Raw genomic sequence first — 14,960 nt, forward strand, 5'->3', positions numbered from 1 at the left:
AAAGGAATGCAGTAAGAAGCTGGTGAACAAGATCTGTCTCTTCTGTGAAGGAGAACATACCTAGGACTCTTGTAACAAGCTTGCTGGAAAATCTCATGGAGAAAAGATGAACTTCCTGAAGAAGAAGAAGGGGATTTGTTTTGGTTGTTTATGTACAGGGCATGTCAGCCGTGATTGTAAGGAGAGAAGCATATGTAAGATATGCCACCTCAAACATCCAAGTCTGCTTAATATTCCTTCACAAGAGAGAAAAGGCACTCATTATGGTAGAGATACAGAATTTAAGCCAACAGTGGGCAGTGCTTTGGTCTCAATTCAATCTAGTGGTCTTACTGGGGCTGGTAGAGATAATTGTGCATTGTCTATTGTTCCTGTATGTGTGAAATCAAAAAAAGGAAGTAAGGTTGTGACAACTTATGCTTTCCTGGATTCCGGGAGCTCGGCATCATTCTGCACTGAGAGTTTGATGACCAAGCTCAATCTTCCTGCAAAGAAAGTTAATATTCTAATGAGAACCATGAATCAGGACAAATCTATCACCTGTCATGTTCTTAAGGATTTGGAGGTGTCAGGTTTGAATCAAGAGCATTTCTGAACATGCCTGTGGACAAATCTAACATTGCCTCACAAAATGATCTTGCTTGTTGGCCTCATGTAAGCCACATAAGTTTGCTGTCAATTGATGCTGTTGATTGGAGCTAATGTGCCAGAGGCATTGGAGCCATGGCAGATCATTTGTAGTCTAGATAATGGCCCATATGCTATAAAGACCATGTTTGGATGGGCAGTTAATGGACCGATTAAGCGATTGGATGAGCATGTTGTTGAAGACCATCCTCACATGACTGTTAATAGGATCATGGTTATGAAGCTGAAAGAGTTGTGGGAGCAACAGTTCAAGGCTGACTTTCCTGAATGTGTTCAAAAGGAACACTGCTCCGGGTGTATGTTCACGATGTGTGTGTTCACTGCTGTGTGTGTGCACTTTGGATTAAATGCAGAGCACGACTTCCGAGTATGGGTCACCATACTTGGCTGTATGTCACGTCACTTTCACTTTTTTTAAATAGGAATGTCTAAGGAAGATCACCAATTCATGGATTTTGTGTCACATTCTGCAAAACTTCTCAATGGGCATTATCACATTGGTCTTCCACTTAGAAATGAAAAGGTAGCTATGCCAAATAATAGAGCAATTGTGCAACAACGCGCTCTGAGTCTTCAAAGAAAGTTTTGAAGAAACCCTTCTTTTCATGCAGATTATACCACCTTTATGGAAAATGTCATCTCAAAAGGCCATGCTGAAAAAGTTCCCATAGCAGAACTGGAAAGACTTGATGGACGTTTATGGAATATACTGTACCTCACCACGGGGTGTATCATCCCAAGAAACAAAAGATCAGAGTTGTGTTTGATTGTGGAGCATCATACCAGGGAACATCATTGAATGAACATCATCTGCAAGGTCCGTAATCATCCAGCACACATACGACCCAGTAAGTTATAGTATAAATGGCATGGAAATTATCCCTATGGATGCCTAATCAGTATTATAAGACCATATCTTGTTTTTATCTATTGTTTAATTAATAAAAAATAATCTGAGCACATCAACTATCAGATAGCTAGTTACCAAGATTTTATTTCTTCAGCACCAAATAAAAATGACTTCACACAATGTATGGTTTATAAAATATGACGTTTATTCACAGATGTTAAAAAAAAAAAAAAAAAAAATTACTTGACTTAAAGTAGGATATCAGTACATTCATTTCTTACCACTGAAGTGTACAGTTTGTACAGCGGGACAGTCCTCTTTTGATCCGTAAACAAAAACTTCTGGCTTAACATAATGTCCTCTTAAATTAGGCATGTCAAATCCCTCCGAAATCATATACTGTCATAACTATATTAATTTTAAGTAATCATTCAATAAATAGATCGATAAACGAGCAAGTACGAGTAACCAAGTAAAATGAAATGACCGTTAATTTTTAAATTATGCCAGCGGCTCTCTGTGGAAGACAGATGAAAGCGCGTCCTGGAGCAGCACGTGCAGATCAGAGGCGAGCACGCAGTATATGAAGATGAAACAAACCCACAAAGTTATGATTTCTGTTATCACTCCCTGCTTAAACCTGGCTTAATATTATAAATTAAAACTTGTTTTAATTGATATAATTTCTGTATTTTAATAAATGCTGCATTAAAGGGATAGTTCACCCAAAAATGAAAATTTGATGTTTATCTGCTTAACCCCAGGGCATCCAAGATGTAGGTGGCTTTGTTTCTTCAGTAGAACACAAACGAAGATTTTTAACTCAAACCGTTGCAGTCTGTCAGTCCTATAATGCAAAGACACAATCTTTGAAAGTAAAAAAAAAACATGCACAGACAAATCCAAATTAAACCCTGCGGCTCGTGACTATACATTGATGTCCTAAGACACGAAACGATCGGTTTGTGCGAGAAACTGAACAGTATTTTTATCATTTTTTACGTCTGATACACCGCAATGTCTGACTGCACTGAGCACGCGCACGGCATCCGGTGCGTGAGTCTGTATGTGCTCTGGCATAGTTTACACAAGTGGCGGTGTTGTGTAATATTCGGTTCCTGTGAAAAACTGTTCCAGTGGGCGGGGTATAGATGAATATGCATAAGGTCGCTCCGCGATGGGCGTGGCTTTGTTGAACCGCAAACAGTTGAATGGAATGGAAACTGTTGTTTTCTGTGGTGGATTATTTCCATTAAGTAATAAAGGCGAATATTCTTTACATGATCGTAGGGCTGCAACGATTAGTCAACATTATCGACAACGTCGACAATAAAAAATTGTCGACAAATATTTTTGTTGTCGAGTAATCGTTTGATCTAATGCAAGAGCCTGCAATACTGCGGTTCGACCAGTGTGGCGCTGTAGCGCAAGACTGTAATTCATCCCTCCTGGATGCAATTCAAGAGAAGACAGACAGCGCTTCAGAGAAAATGCATCAGAACTTGAGCGGCGTTTGGATGAATATGTAAATATATATTGCGCGCTTTCCTCTCAGTAACGAAATAAACACAACTAAAACTGACAGCAGTGTGAAAGCAGCAGTTAAAAATGCATCTGATTACAACGATGTGGATGTTTGCATGAGCTCTGCTTTTCAGTAACGTTACTCCAGTAAAGTCCGGTCACATCATGTTTATTTATATAGTACTATATGCAATAGATAGCCTTAATTCAGGCAGATTTACGGTATTAAACATGAAAAACCAGAGCCAGTGTTGCTTTCAGTTAGAATTACAATCTGATTTTCTGTAAAGCAGCTCTCCAGTGTGGAGCTAGCTAGTGATAAAATATTTTTATTAGTGGGAAAAAAATAATTTCATTTAAACTGATAGTTTGGTTAACAAAGATCAAAGCTTGATCTAGCTCAGGACTGTTTTGGTTATCATAACCCTATAAGGTGTTTTAAGACATTATGTTGTGAATAAAATAGTTTATCCAAAGCGTCTTATCACTTACCTTTATTTTGTTTCTTATCTATATGACTTACAAAAGGAGACGTTAGGCAGAATGTGCAAGATGTGTCATTCAGTTACTTTTTCATGTAGCTAATTAAATGGTGAGAGAGTGTCTCTGTCTGTCATCTCATTTTGTGTGCCAAATACATCTATTTGTATAATTAATTGGTAACACTTTACAATACGGTATAATTTGTTAACATTAATGTATTAATTAACATCAATGAACAATGCATTTATTACATTTAACTATTAATCTTTGTTAATGTTGGTTAACAAAAATACAGTTGTTCATTGTTTGTTCATGTTAGTTCACAGTGCATTTACCAATGTTAAAAACACAACTTGTGATTTTAATAATGCATTAGTAAATGCTGAAATTAACATTAACTAAGATTAACAAATGCTGTAGAAGTATTGTATTGTTCATTCTTAGTTCATGTTAACTAATGAACCTTATTGTAAAGTGTTACCAATTAATTGTATAATAATTGTAATTACATAATATGCTTTTCTAAAGCTGAAGTGACCTTTATTTATGTTAGAATATGTGTAACTTAATATTTTAACTAGTTGCAAAAGATGAATAATCAAACAAAGTCTACTGATTAATCAGTGGAATAATCGCCCATTAGTCAATTAATCGTTAGATTAATCGATTATCAAAATAATCGTTTGTTGCAGCCCTAAATGATCGGTTAAAATGATTTTGCATGTGCTTTTATTAGAGCGCTTTTATTCTGATTTTAAATAATCGTTTTTGCTGTGTAACCTTGTAACATCAGGGATTAAAAAGACTAAAGCCAGAGCACAAACGAATCGAGCTGATATTTCTGTTATTTGTCGTATCTTTTGAAGCTGTAAACTGTTTCCTTACTTGTTCTTTATTTTGCAGCATCACAACTTTAGTAAGAATGACTGAATAAAACTCTGATGTAGCCTAGCTAACAAGCATGTTTAAATAAACATTTTTAAATGTTCTCTGGTGGTGTTTTGTAGGGATGTAATGATTCACTCAACTCACGATTAGGGCTGCAACAACGAATCGATTAAATCGATAAAAATCGATAAAAATCGATTACTAAAAGCGTTAACAACGAATTTCATAATCGATTCGTTGTGTCGCGCGACGCGAGACGTTTGATTATTAAAAAAAAAAAAAAACTTTAGTTGAGCGGAGCTGGTGAACACACTCGGTCTCTCTCATGCACAGATGCTAGCAGAGTTTGGCACCTCATAAATAAAAACAAAAAGTAAAAAAAAAAAAAAAAAAAAAAACGAGCGGAGGTAGAGGAAAGATACATGGCGGAGGCAGAGAAATCCGTGCGACCCAAGTCATCCAAGGTGTGGGAGCAGGGGCGGCGTTTTAGGGTTTTGCCATACCCTAGCCCAGTCAGGTGCTGTGAAAAATTATCCAAACTTGAGTCGCTTATAATTCGTTTTATTATTTTAAATCAGAGAGTTTTAAAATAGTAAACCAATTATAAGCATTAAAATAACTTGTCAGTAAAACTGTAACGCCATTGGATCATCGAGCTCTCAGCGAGACCTCGTAACTTCACCCCGCCTCCGTTCAGATTGACGCGCGCGCACAGCCTGGAGAAGATGAGATCTCTGCTTTTTCGCAATGCAAGGGTGAATAAATAATTGGTGTTTGAATAGTACAGCGTTTTCTTTACTCAAACACTATGTCAGTAAAGGATAATGTTTTTGTGTGTTTGAAGAGTGGAGAAGAATTAGTTATTTGCTGTCTATATACGTTTTAAATATCCTGTGCATTATGTGCATAAGCGCTTAATTTGAGATTTTGGCCAAGTGTATTAAACAACAAGAAAAAACTAAGCGCCCATATAGCTACAATCAAAGTTATATAACCTGTAAAAGTTGATGAAAGCATAATGTTCTGCATAACAGTTACAGCCGTTCTAACGACAGACAAAACACTCCATCTCCGTCATTCTCTGGTCAAAAACATTATTAACTCCATTTGAGCTTGATTTTCATATAATGTTAAGTGCAGGTGTCTGATACAATACCAACGCTAACGACGCAGTGTTGTTAAATTATTTAATTTTTTGCAAATTAAATAATTTTAATTATTTAAATTAAAATAATTCCCCAGATGTAAAGCATACATGTGTATGTTTTTTGTGTTAGTCCATTTTTATTTTATTTTATTATTATTATAACAGCTCAGGGATGTTCAAGGAGCAACATGTTTGTGCACTTTCTAAAGATTTTAGTTCTGTTTTTGAATAAAGGTTTGGAAATGAATGCTTTTTTTTTTTTTTTAAATCCAATTCATCGATTAATCGAAAAAATAATCGACAGATTAATCGATTATTAAAATAATCGTTAGTTGCAGCCCTACTCACGATTCGATTCGATTCACGATTCATGATCTTTTTTAAGAAAATTAGATTTAAGACAAATTATAAATTAAATATGTTCTTTTATTATTGCTTGGACAAAATGCTGCACGTTTCTTTGTGAAATTGAAATATAACACTATAATAATATACTAATATAGCACTTGCATATTATTGCTCTTTTGTTGGTTTTGATTGCTTCTATTGTCCTCATTTGTAAGTCACTTTGGATAAAAGCGTCTGCTAAATAACAAAATGTAAATATAATGTAAATGTAAATAACAACTAAACTGAAATTTTATAACAAGCCCCAAATCAAATAAATCAGTAACATAAATAAAAGAAATCTCTTCATAAAAACTAAATAAGGCTTTGTCTGTGCTCTTTACATTTAGAATTAGAGGCAACCACTGCATTTTAAACATGATCCAAACAAAGATGCTGCATACATGCAGCAGGAGCAGTTTTTAACCTAAATTAGACTGTATAATTTCGAAATTTGAAGCAAAAACAGAATGGTATGACTTCAGTTTTGCCAGCAGGTGGCGCTTTATGCGTTTCCTTGGTTTCCGCTGTAAACAAAGCAGCGCTGCACTTATGAACTTTAATACGCATTATACAGAGGCAAGATGAGAAGAAAAATACCATCTAAACTTTTCTAAAGACAGTAAGTTCCCCTCAGACATGCATTCATATAAACTACCCTAATTGAATCGCGATTTGTTTCGCATCTCAACCGATTTGAATCGTCACCAGAGGTGGGTAGAGTACCCAAAAACTGTACTCAAGTAAAAGTAAAAGTACTTGAAGAAATATTTACTCAAGTAAAAGTAATAGTCTGAATAGTTACTTGAGTAAGAGTAAAAAAGTATCGGATAAAAAAACTACTCAAGTAGTTAGTTACTAGTTACTTTGGATCATATACTGCATATAGTATACTTTTATTTATATATATATATAGATATTTAGATAAAATTTTATATACATACATGCATACATACATATACACACACATATACATATATATACATACATACATACACACATATATATATATATATATATATATATATATATATATATATATATATATATATATATATATATATATATATATATACACTCACACACACACAGACACAGCCGTTCAAAATACTTTTAATGTTTTTTTTTATGTAATTTATTTCAGTGATGCAAATCAGAATACGTATCAGCCTGATTTATTATCAATGCTGTTCTTTTTAGCTTTCTATTCATAAAAGAATCCTGAACAAAATGTCACAGGTTCCAAAAATATTAAGCAGCAAAACTGGAGTAACAGCTGATAAAAATTCAGATTTGCATCACTGAATTAAATAAAATTATTTTAAAGTATATTATGTATAATAAATGTATATATGTATATAACCTCTGACACGGAGAAGAATGAAATCTCCTCACATGACCGCTACAGAACATCTGAACATAACGAAAAATGCACATTGACGGATCTTCTTCCGTCTGTTCTGCAAAATGTAAACAAATGTAGCCTTTATTTCTGAAAGCGTAAATATTGTGAAAATATCAATATTAATTGTTTCCAGGCAAGGCATTCCTCCTGGAACTAACGCTGGTTATCGGGTGTTTATTTCATACTCTCTGACAGCTTATTTAATGAATAAATTATACATTGTATTTAATGTGTAAGGTACATGTACAACAAACTGGCAATGTCATAGTGGTATCGTATTGTAATCGAATCTATACCTGTGGAACCGCCAGCACACGCGGTGTTCATCTAATAAAGGTCTTCATAGCTAGCAAACCATAGCCTTTGCAGATTTGCTTTCAACTGACTGTTGATCCAGAGCCACGTCTTCAACGCTCTTCTACAACTCTGAGTGAGAGCCGCTTCAGACGACTCAGCGCGTGCTGCAGGGAACTGAACGAATCATTCAAACTGATTCGCGAACCGATTCACTGGTCTGCCAACTGGTTTGATCAAGCCTTGAACAGAATTGACTCAAAAGAATGAATCATTCGCGAACGGGCATCGCTCATTGCCCAGGAAAAAGTAGATGGCGCGCTTGGAATAAATTGAAGGATTTTTAACTTGTACTGCATTAAGATAAAGTAACGAGAGGGCGTCGCCCACAGTAACAGTAAAAGTACCGTTTTTCACTAAAATGTACTTGAGTAAGAGTAAAAGTACCCATTTTTAAATATACTCTAAAAGTATTAGTTACCCAAAAAAATTACTCAAGTAAATGTAACGAAGTAACCCAGATAGCAAAATTTGTCTGGCCCACCTCTGGGCCACAACCTTGCTTCACTTCTGGCCCAGTTCTGGCTGGGTCCCCGCCCAAAACTGGCACACACACTGAAAACCGACTCAAACTATTTCCTCTGGCCCAGATGTGGCCCACAACCTGTAAAATGACTCTTATTTATTGACGTGGCCCAGATCTGGCCCGCATACTGTAGAGTGACTTCTATTATTTTATGTGGCCCAGGTCTGGCCCAGACACTTTAAGCCAGATCTGGCTGAGACTCGGCTTGGTCCCGGGCCGAATGTGGCTAGAAACTGCTAAATGTAATTCAGCAGTAAAACACAAATACAACCATTTAAAAACATTAAAAAGGCTTTAATTATAAAATTACCAAATACTTTAAATATACATGAACAAATGCACTACAGTATAAACATTCACACTTTTTAAACCACACAGTAACAAGTAAATTATATTTACTGCATATATATATATATATATATATATATATATATATATATAAAATGAAGAGTTCATTTGCAGAAACAGATAACTTTGTTTTAACAATTTTAAAAATCATGTTTTTCATTGTGCATTCCAATTAATCTCAATCAAACTGCATGCAGGTTATTTTGATTAGGTAAAGAATAACTAATAAATACTAGCTAACTAACACAATAAAACAAAAACATGATAACAAAAAACAAAATTTTATCCGTTATCCGTTTCTGCAAATAAACTTCATATATAAAACATTGTGTGTCATAATTCAGTTCAGTTCTTATCAAATGGTGTCAGTGCAGTCAAGTCAATAATATTGCTGAATATTAGGTGTCTTCAACCAAGCAAGACAAAAGGCAACAGTGACAAGGAACCCAAACCCAAACAAGACCCGGCTCAGTCAGGAAACAGTCTCGTCTGGCCAAACGAATGAACGTGGTGTGATTATTCCAGGCTGCATCACAAGTCAGATTGTGGATTGATATCATTCAGAATATTTCGTCCAACTTCTTCTGCATGAGGAAACATCACGCCAGCAGGTGAAGCTGGTAAAAGGGTCTGTGCAGAGGGCTTGTCTGGTTCTCGTAGTCTTTGCTGAGGATCTGTGCTGAGGCCATCAGTGAGGTCTTCACAGGGATCTGTCATCTAGCTGACATGGTCTCCGCTGACAGTCAGGGATGTGTTGTGGTCACTCCTGGTGCAGGTCCACCGTCTGGTCTGGATACCGACTGGATCAGCTGATTATTGTAACCTAGGGATAAGGGTGAGACAGTATATAAGCAACTAATATAAGCAATGATGTCATTCTTCTTACAAATTAACATGTACATTAGATATTATAGGAAGTGTTGCTGCTTACCCTAATTGGTGCAGCATAAAAATCCTTTAAGAGATTTGAATTATAGAAATGTGATAGTGTGTCATGTGTATGGAATGTTAAAGAGATGGTCTTTTAAACTCACAGAGTGTGTCTGCCTCCTGAAGTACTCACTTTTGATCAGCTGGAAGCCACCTCTTCATAGTCCCTTGACCTCCATTTCAGCAGCATTAGCTTGAAAGTTTTTTCCAAATTGCAGCCTTGAAATATGTACAAATATATATTGTAAGGTAATTATTTAATCTTAAGCATTACAGCTTTTACAATCATTAGGACGAGAGCCAGAATTCGCACCTTATATGTTTGATGAATGTTCATGCAGCAGCTCAGAATTTCTGTAAAAAAATAAAATAAATAAATGTCAGATTACATATATATAGTGTTCAGATTAAACTTTTAAATTTGTTTGCTCATAATAATCCCCACCACAGTAAAATAAGTATGATTTTAATCACATCACACGGCATATCTATGCTTCAGAAGTTTTCATTCACTCTAAAACTGAACCTGCTGAAGTGCAGCAGACAGATTAGGCCTCCATTCAAGAACAAAAGATGATGCACTTACATTTTACGGCTTTCTCTTACGTATCTATAGTGTTTTTCTCTGTCAGAGCTGCCCACACGGCAGTGTTACCACAAAATAAATATTATTATTAAATTCAGATTGCACATATTGAATTATCTTAGCAGGTGTAATGCTACTATAGCGTGCTCAGTTTGACTTACAAACAAATGACTCATTTGAATGGTTAAGTGAATCGAATCAGACAGAGTCACTCGTATAGATGTTTATGGCTCCAGCAGCGCGGTCCGACTCCTTTGATTCAATAGCAATCACTCGTTGAAAAAGATGAATCGAATGAATTCTAGCAAACAAAATGGAATTTAACTCATTAAAATTTAATTACCTTACATTATCGTGCACTGGATACAGCTCATCGGTTTTCATATTAAAAATTACATATTGTTTTCCTAAAGAGACCGCGCCTGACAGTTAGGCCTAACGTTACTCATCAACACTCAATATATCCGGACCGAATGATTTTTCTGACGCTATTATCATCGCAAACCTAACAGAAACCATCTAAAAACTATACTCCTCCTGGCATTTAAACATCAAACAACACTAGATCGATCATTAAATAACTTAATTTACCTTTTTGCAGCTGAAGTATTCCTCTTGAGACCTGTGCCCGCCGAAATCTCCTCAGGATTAACCGCCAAATCTCTCTCTCAGGCGGATCTTCATTCTAGCAGCGGCCGCCGGAGACAAAACCAGCTCGGGCCGAAGGTAGAGACACACAACTACACCGAGTGTGGACCTGCCGCGCGTACAACAGCTTTCAGCCGAGATCGGCCCAGAGAGAAAAAGCCGTCTGTCAACCAGAAGTGTTTTGTAGAGTCGGCGCGGCTCTGGCCCATTATCTTCTCACCGACGTCGTGACTGAGCCGACAGTGCCGCATTTCAGCCAGAATCGGCCCGAGTGTGCTTGCTATGTGGGAAATGTAACTCGTTACTACCCACCTCTGATCGTCACATATTTGAATCGATTTTCAACCGGCTCGCGGTTAATCGTTACATCCCTAGTGTTTTGTGTTATTTCTTGCCCGTTTTAACCACAATTACACTTGGCTCATGTTGACACAATACACAGCCTACTTTGAGCATTATGACTATGTGATTTAAATAGGCTACTATTTACACTTTTATAAAAGAGAAGACGGGTCAACTTTTTTTTCCTCTTTTTATTTATTGGATAATTACCCAAAACAATGCATTTCACTCTATTTGCTTTATCAGAATGCATGTTATCTGAAGATGTGCATTATAAGAAAGAAAGAAAAAGAAAAGAAAGCCTTAAAGGTCCCATGGCATGAAAATTTCACTTTATGAGGTTTAACATTAATATGAGTTCCCCTAGCCTGCCTATGGTCCCCCAGTGGCTAGAAATGGTGATAGGTGTAAACCGAGCCCTGTGTATCCTGCTTCGTCTTTGAGAAAATGAAAGCTCAGATGACCCAATCTGGAATGTTCCCTTTATGTCGTCATACGGGGAAAGGTTACCTCCCCTTTCTCTGCTTTGCCCGCCCATGAGAAAATGAGCTACTACTGTGCGAGACCAGTGCAATATTTTTTTTCCTCGAGAGACATCATGGCTTGCAAACGAGCGAAGCATGGCAGTTGCTCGGTGTTTGGATGTACAAATGAACAACGAAGTATTTTTTTTTTTTCCTTCATCCGAGCCTATGGCTAGCATTATCTATATGATAATAACTGAAACAGCATACATAAACAAACCATCTAAAGTACCGTATCCAGACACAATATTTTAAACAAACCATTCGGAGACGTCCTGCTGTAGCTGCTGAGTTGCAACTTCTTCATCCAGTGCTTCTCCATCCGGATCACATTCTGGGTCAAACTGAAAAGCTTGAATGACTGTGTGTCTATGAGCCATTGCAATACATCCACTGTCAACATTAGCGCATGGTAGCGCAAGCTGGTTAAGGTCACACCCCCACCCTCCACCTTGCCCCGCCTCTCTCATCCTTAAAGCTACAGACACAGAATGGCACGTCCTAAGGAAAGCTCATTGTGGGACTGGCTCATAGTGGCTGAAATTCTGCACCAAGGCTGAATTTAGGGAAACAGACCTCAGATACAGTATTAGGGACCACTTAGGCCTATATAAAAGCATCCAAAAAGCAGCATGTCATGGGACCTTTAATACAAAATTAAGCAGGGCCTTGGCATCCGTGACAAACAAAACTGTCTTTTATATTGGGTCTGTTTACACATTCCCAGTGAAACCATCCATTGCAGTGGTCACACTGAATCTGAAAGAGACACTGACGTTATAACATGTTTTGAAGCAGGGTGAAACGTCGAAGAACTGTTTGCTAATTAGCAGACCGAGAGTCCTTAGTGTCTTCTGTGTATAGATATTTGTCCCCACAGGTCAAGCATTGTTCAGAAAGGTCCTCTGTGGAAATAAATTAATCAAAGTGATGCACATAATATTGGTGAAAATGTGTCAGTTGTACCTTATGTCCATTTTATATTATATAATATTTACATTATATACAGGTGCTGGTCATATAATTAGAATATCATCAAAAAGTTGATTTATTTCACTAATTCCATTCAAAAAGTGAAACTTGTATATTATATTCATTCATTACACACAGACTGATATATTTCAAATGTTTATTTCTTTTAATTTTGATGATTAGAGCTTATAGCTCATGAAAGTCAAAAATCAGTATCTCAAAATATTAGAATATTTACATTTGAGTTTGAATAAATGACCATCCCTACAGTATAAATTCTGGGTATCTCTTGTTCTTTGAAACCACAATAATGGGGAAGACTTCTGATTTGGCAATGATCCAGAAGACGAACATTGACACCCTTACAAAGTCACAGAGGGTCATTACTGAAAGGTGTGGCTATTTACAGAGTGCTGTATCAAAGCATATTAAATGCAAAGTTGACTGGAAGGAAGAATTTGGGTAGGAAAAGGTGCACAAGCAACAGGGATGACCGCAAGCTTGAGAATACTGTCAAGCAAAGCCGATTCAAACACTTGGTAGAGCTTCACAAGGAGTGGACTGAAGCTGGAGTCAGTGCATCAAGAGTCACCACACTCAGACGTCTTCAGGAAAAGGGCTACCAAGCCACTTCTGAACCAGAGACAACGTCAGAAGCATCTTAACTGGGCTGTGGAGAAAAAGAACTGGACTGTTGCTCAGTGGTCCAAAGTCCTCTTTTCAGATGAAAGTAAATTTTACATTTCATTTGGAAATCAAGGTCCCAGAGTCTGAAGGAAGAGTGGAGAGGCACAGAATCCATGTTGCTTGAAGTCCAGTGTGAAGTTTCCACAGTCAGTGATGATTTGGGCTGCCATGTCATCTGCTGGTGTTGGTCCACTGTGTTTTCTGAAGTCCACAGTCAACGCAGCCATCTACCAGGAAATTTTAGAGCACTTCACGCTTCCTTCTGTTGACAAGCTTTATGGAGATGCTGATTTCATTTTCCAGCAGGACTTGGCACCTGCCCACACTGCCAAAGGTACCAAAAGCTGGTTCAATGACCATGGTGTTACTGTGCTTGATTGGCCAGCAAACTCGCCTGACCTGAACCCCAGAGAGAATCTATGGGGTATTGTCAAGAGGAAGATGAGAGACACCAGACCCAACAATGCAGATGAGCTGAAGGCCACTATCAGAGCAACCTGGGCTCTCATAACACCTGAGCAGTGCCACAGACTGATCGACTCCATGCCACGCCGCATTGCTGCAGTTATTCAGGCAAAAGGAGCCCCAACTAAGTATTGAGTGCTGTACATGCTCATACTTTTCATTTTCATACTTTTCAGTTGGCCAAGATTTCTAAAAATCCTTTCTTTGTATTGGTCTTAAGTAATATTATAATATTTTGAGATACTGATTTTTGACTTTCATGAGCTGTAAGCTCTAATCATCAAAATTAAAAGAAATAAACATTTGAAATATATCAGTCTGTGCGTAATGAATGAATATAATATACAAGTTTCACTTTTTGAATGGAATTAGTGAAATAAATCAACTTTTTGATGATATTCTAATTATATGACCAGCACCTGTATACCTGTTTCTTGTAGAAGGCAAAGGCCCATGTCTTGGCGAATGACATTTATGCTGGGCACTGTGCTTTCAAACTCCTAATTACCTCCTTTTAAAATAGCTTCTGCAAACTACAAAATGATGTAATGAAAACAGGGCATAAATTAACAATTTAAATATTAGTTAATTAAATAAATATATACGTACTTTGCATACAAATACCCCACATGAATTGTCATCCTTCTGTAAGCAGTGTGGTACTTTACCACATTCCCACTTTTCCCCAAGATTTCCTTTTGTGGCCATAAATTTGCTTTGTTTGAATTAGAAATATTTAAAATGTTAATAAAAGGTAATTATCAGACTAACAATTAAAATGTATAAGAAGGGCATATTTTGTACTGACCTTACAGCCTTTTTACAGTGTTCCAGTTTACTTTGGTTTTCACCAAGCGAATTTAGGTACAGTATTCTCCATTTGTTAGGATATATCACCTGCAAAAATAATTATGCATGAATCTTGCTTTGAATTTAAACTATTTTAATTTACAGTGAAGGACAAGAATGGAAAGAAACAGACCAGGAGCCTCAAGTGATTGTTCTCATTAACTGTCCCAATAAGAACATCATACACCGCTGGATTCCCCTAGAGATGCAATGGAACATTGTAACAACAGTCCAGTTCACCAGTTCTCTTTTTTTTAACCTTTTCATTGAACTGGGATTGCCTTGCCAAATACTTGTTGCTTGAAAGGAATCAAGCACATATGCCTTGCCAGCATAATTTTTTATGGAGGTAGGACAAGTATGCATTGATAACCTAAAACAAAGTTTACACAGAGGA

General features: G+C 36.9%; 1 protein-coding gene across 1 annotated transcript in view; it reads left to right on the forward strand.

The window, feature by feature from the left end:
- Window positions 1–1,316: 1,316 nt before the first annotated feature.
- The window catches only part of LOC131525346 (zinc finger MYM-type protein 4-like), a 44,263-nt gene continuing 30,619 nt past the window's right edge, over window positions 1,317–14,960 (forward strand). Inside the window, exon 1 of the mRNA XM_058752832.1 lies at window positions 1,317–1,465. Coding sequence (XP_058608815.1) covers window positions 1,448–1,465 — 18 coding nt within the window. The 5' untranslated portion in view covers window positions 1,317–1,447. The remainder of the gene's footprint in view (window positions 1,466–14,960) is intronic.

This window comes from Onychostoma macrolepis, chromosome 19, assembly GCF_012432095.1.
Source record: "Onychostoma macrolepis isolate SWU-2019 chromosome 19, ASM1243209v1, whole genome shotgun sequence".
Lineage (NCBI taxonomy): Eukaryota > Metazoa > Chordata > Actinopteri > Cypriniformes > Cyprinidae > Onychostoma > Onychostoma macrolepis.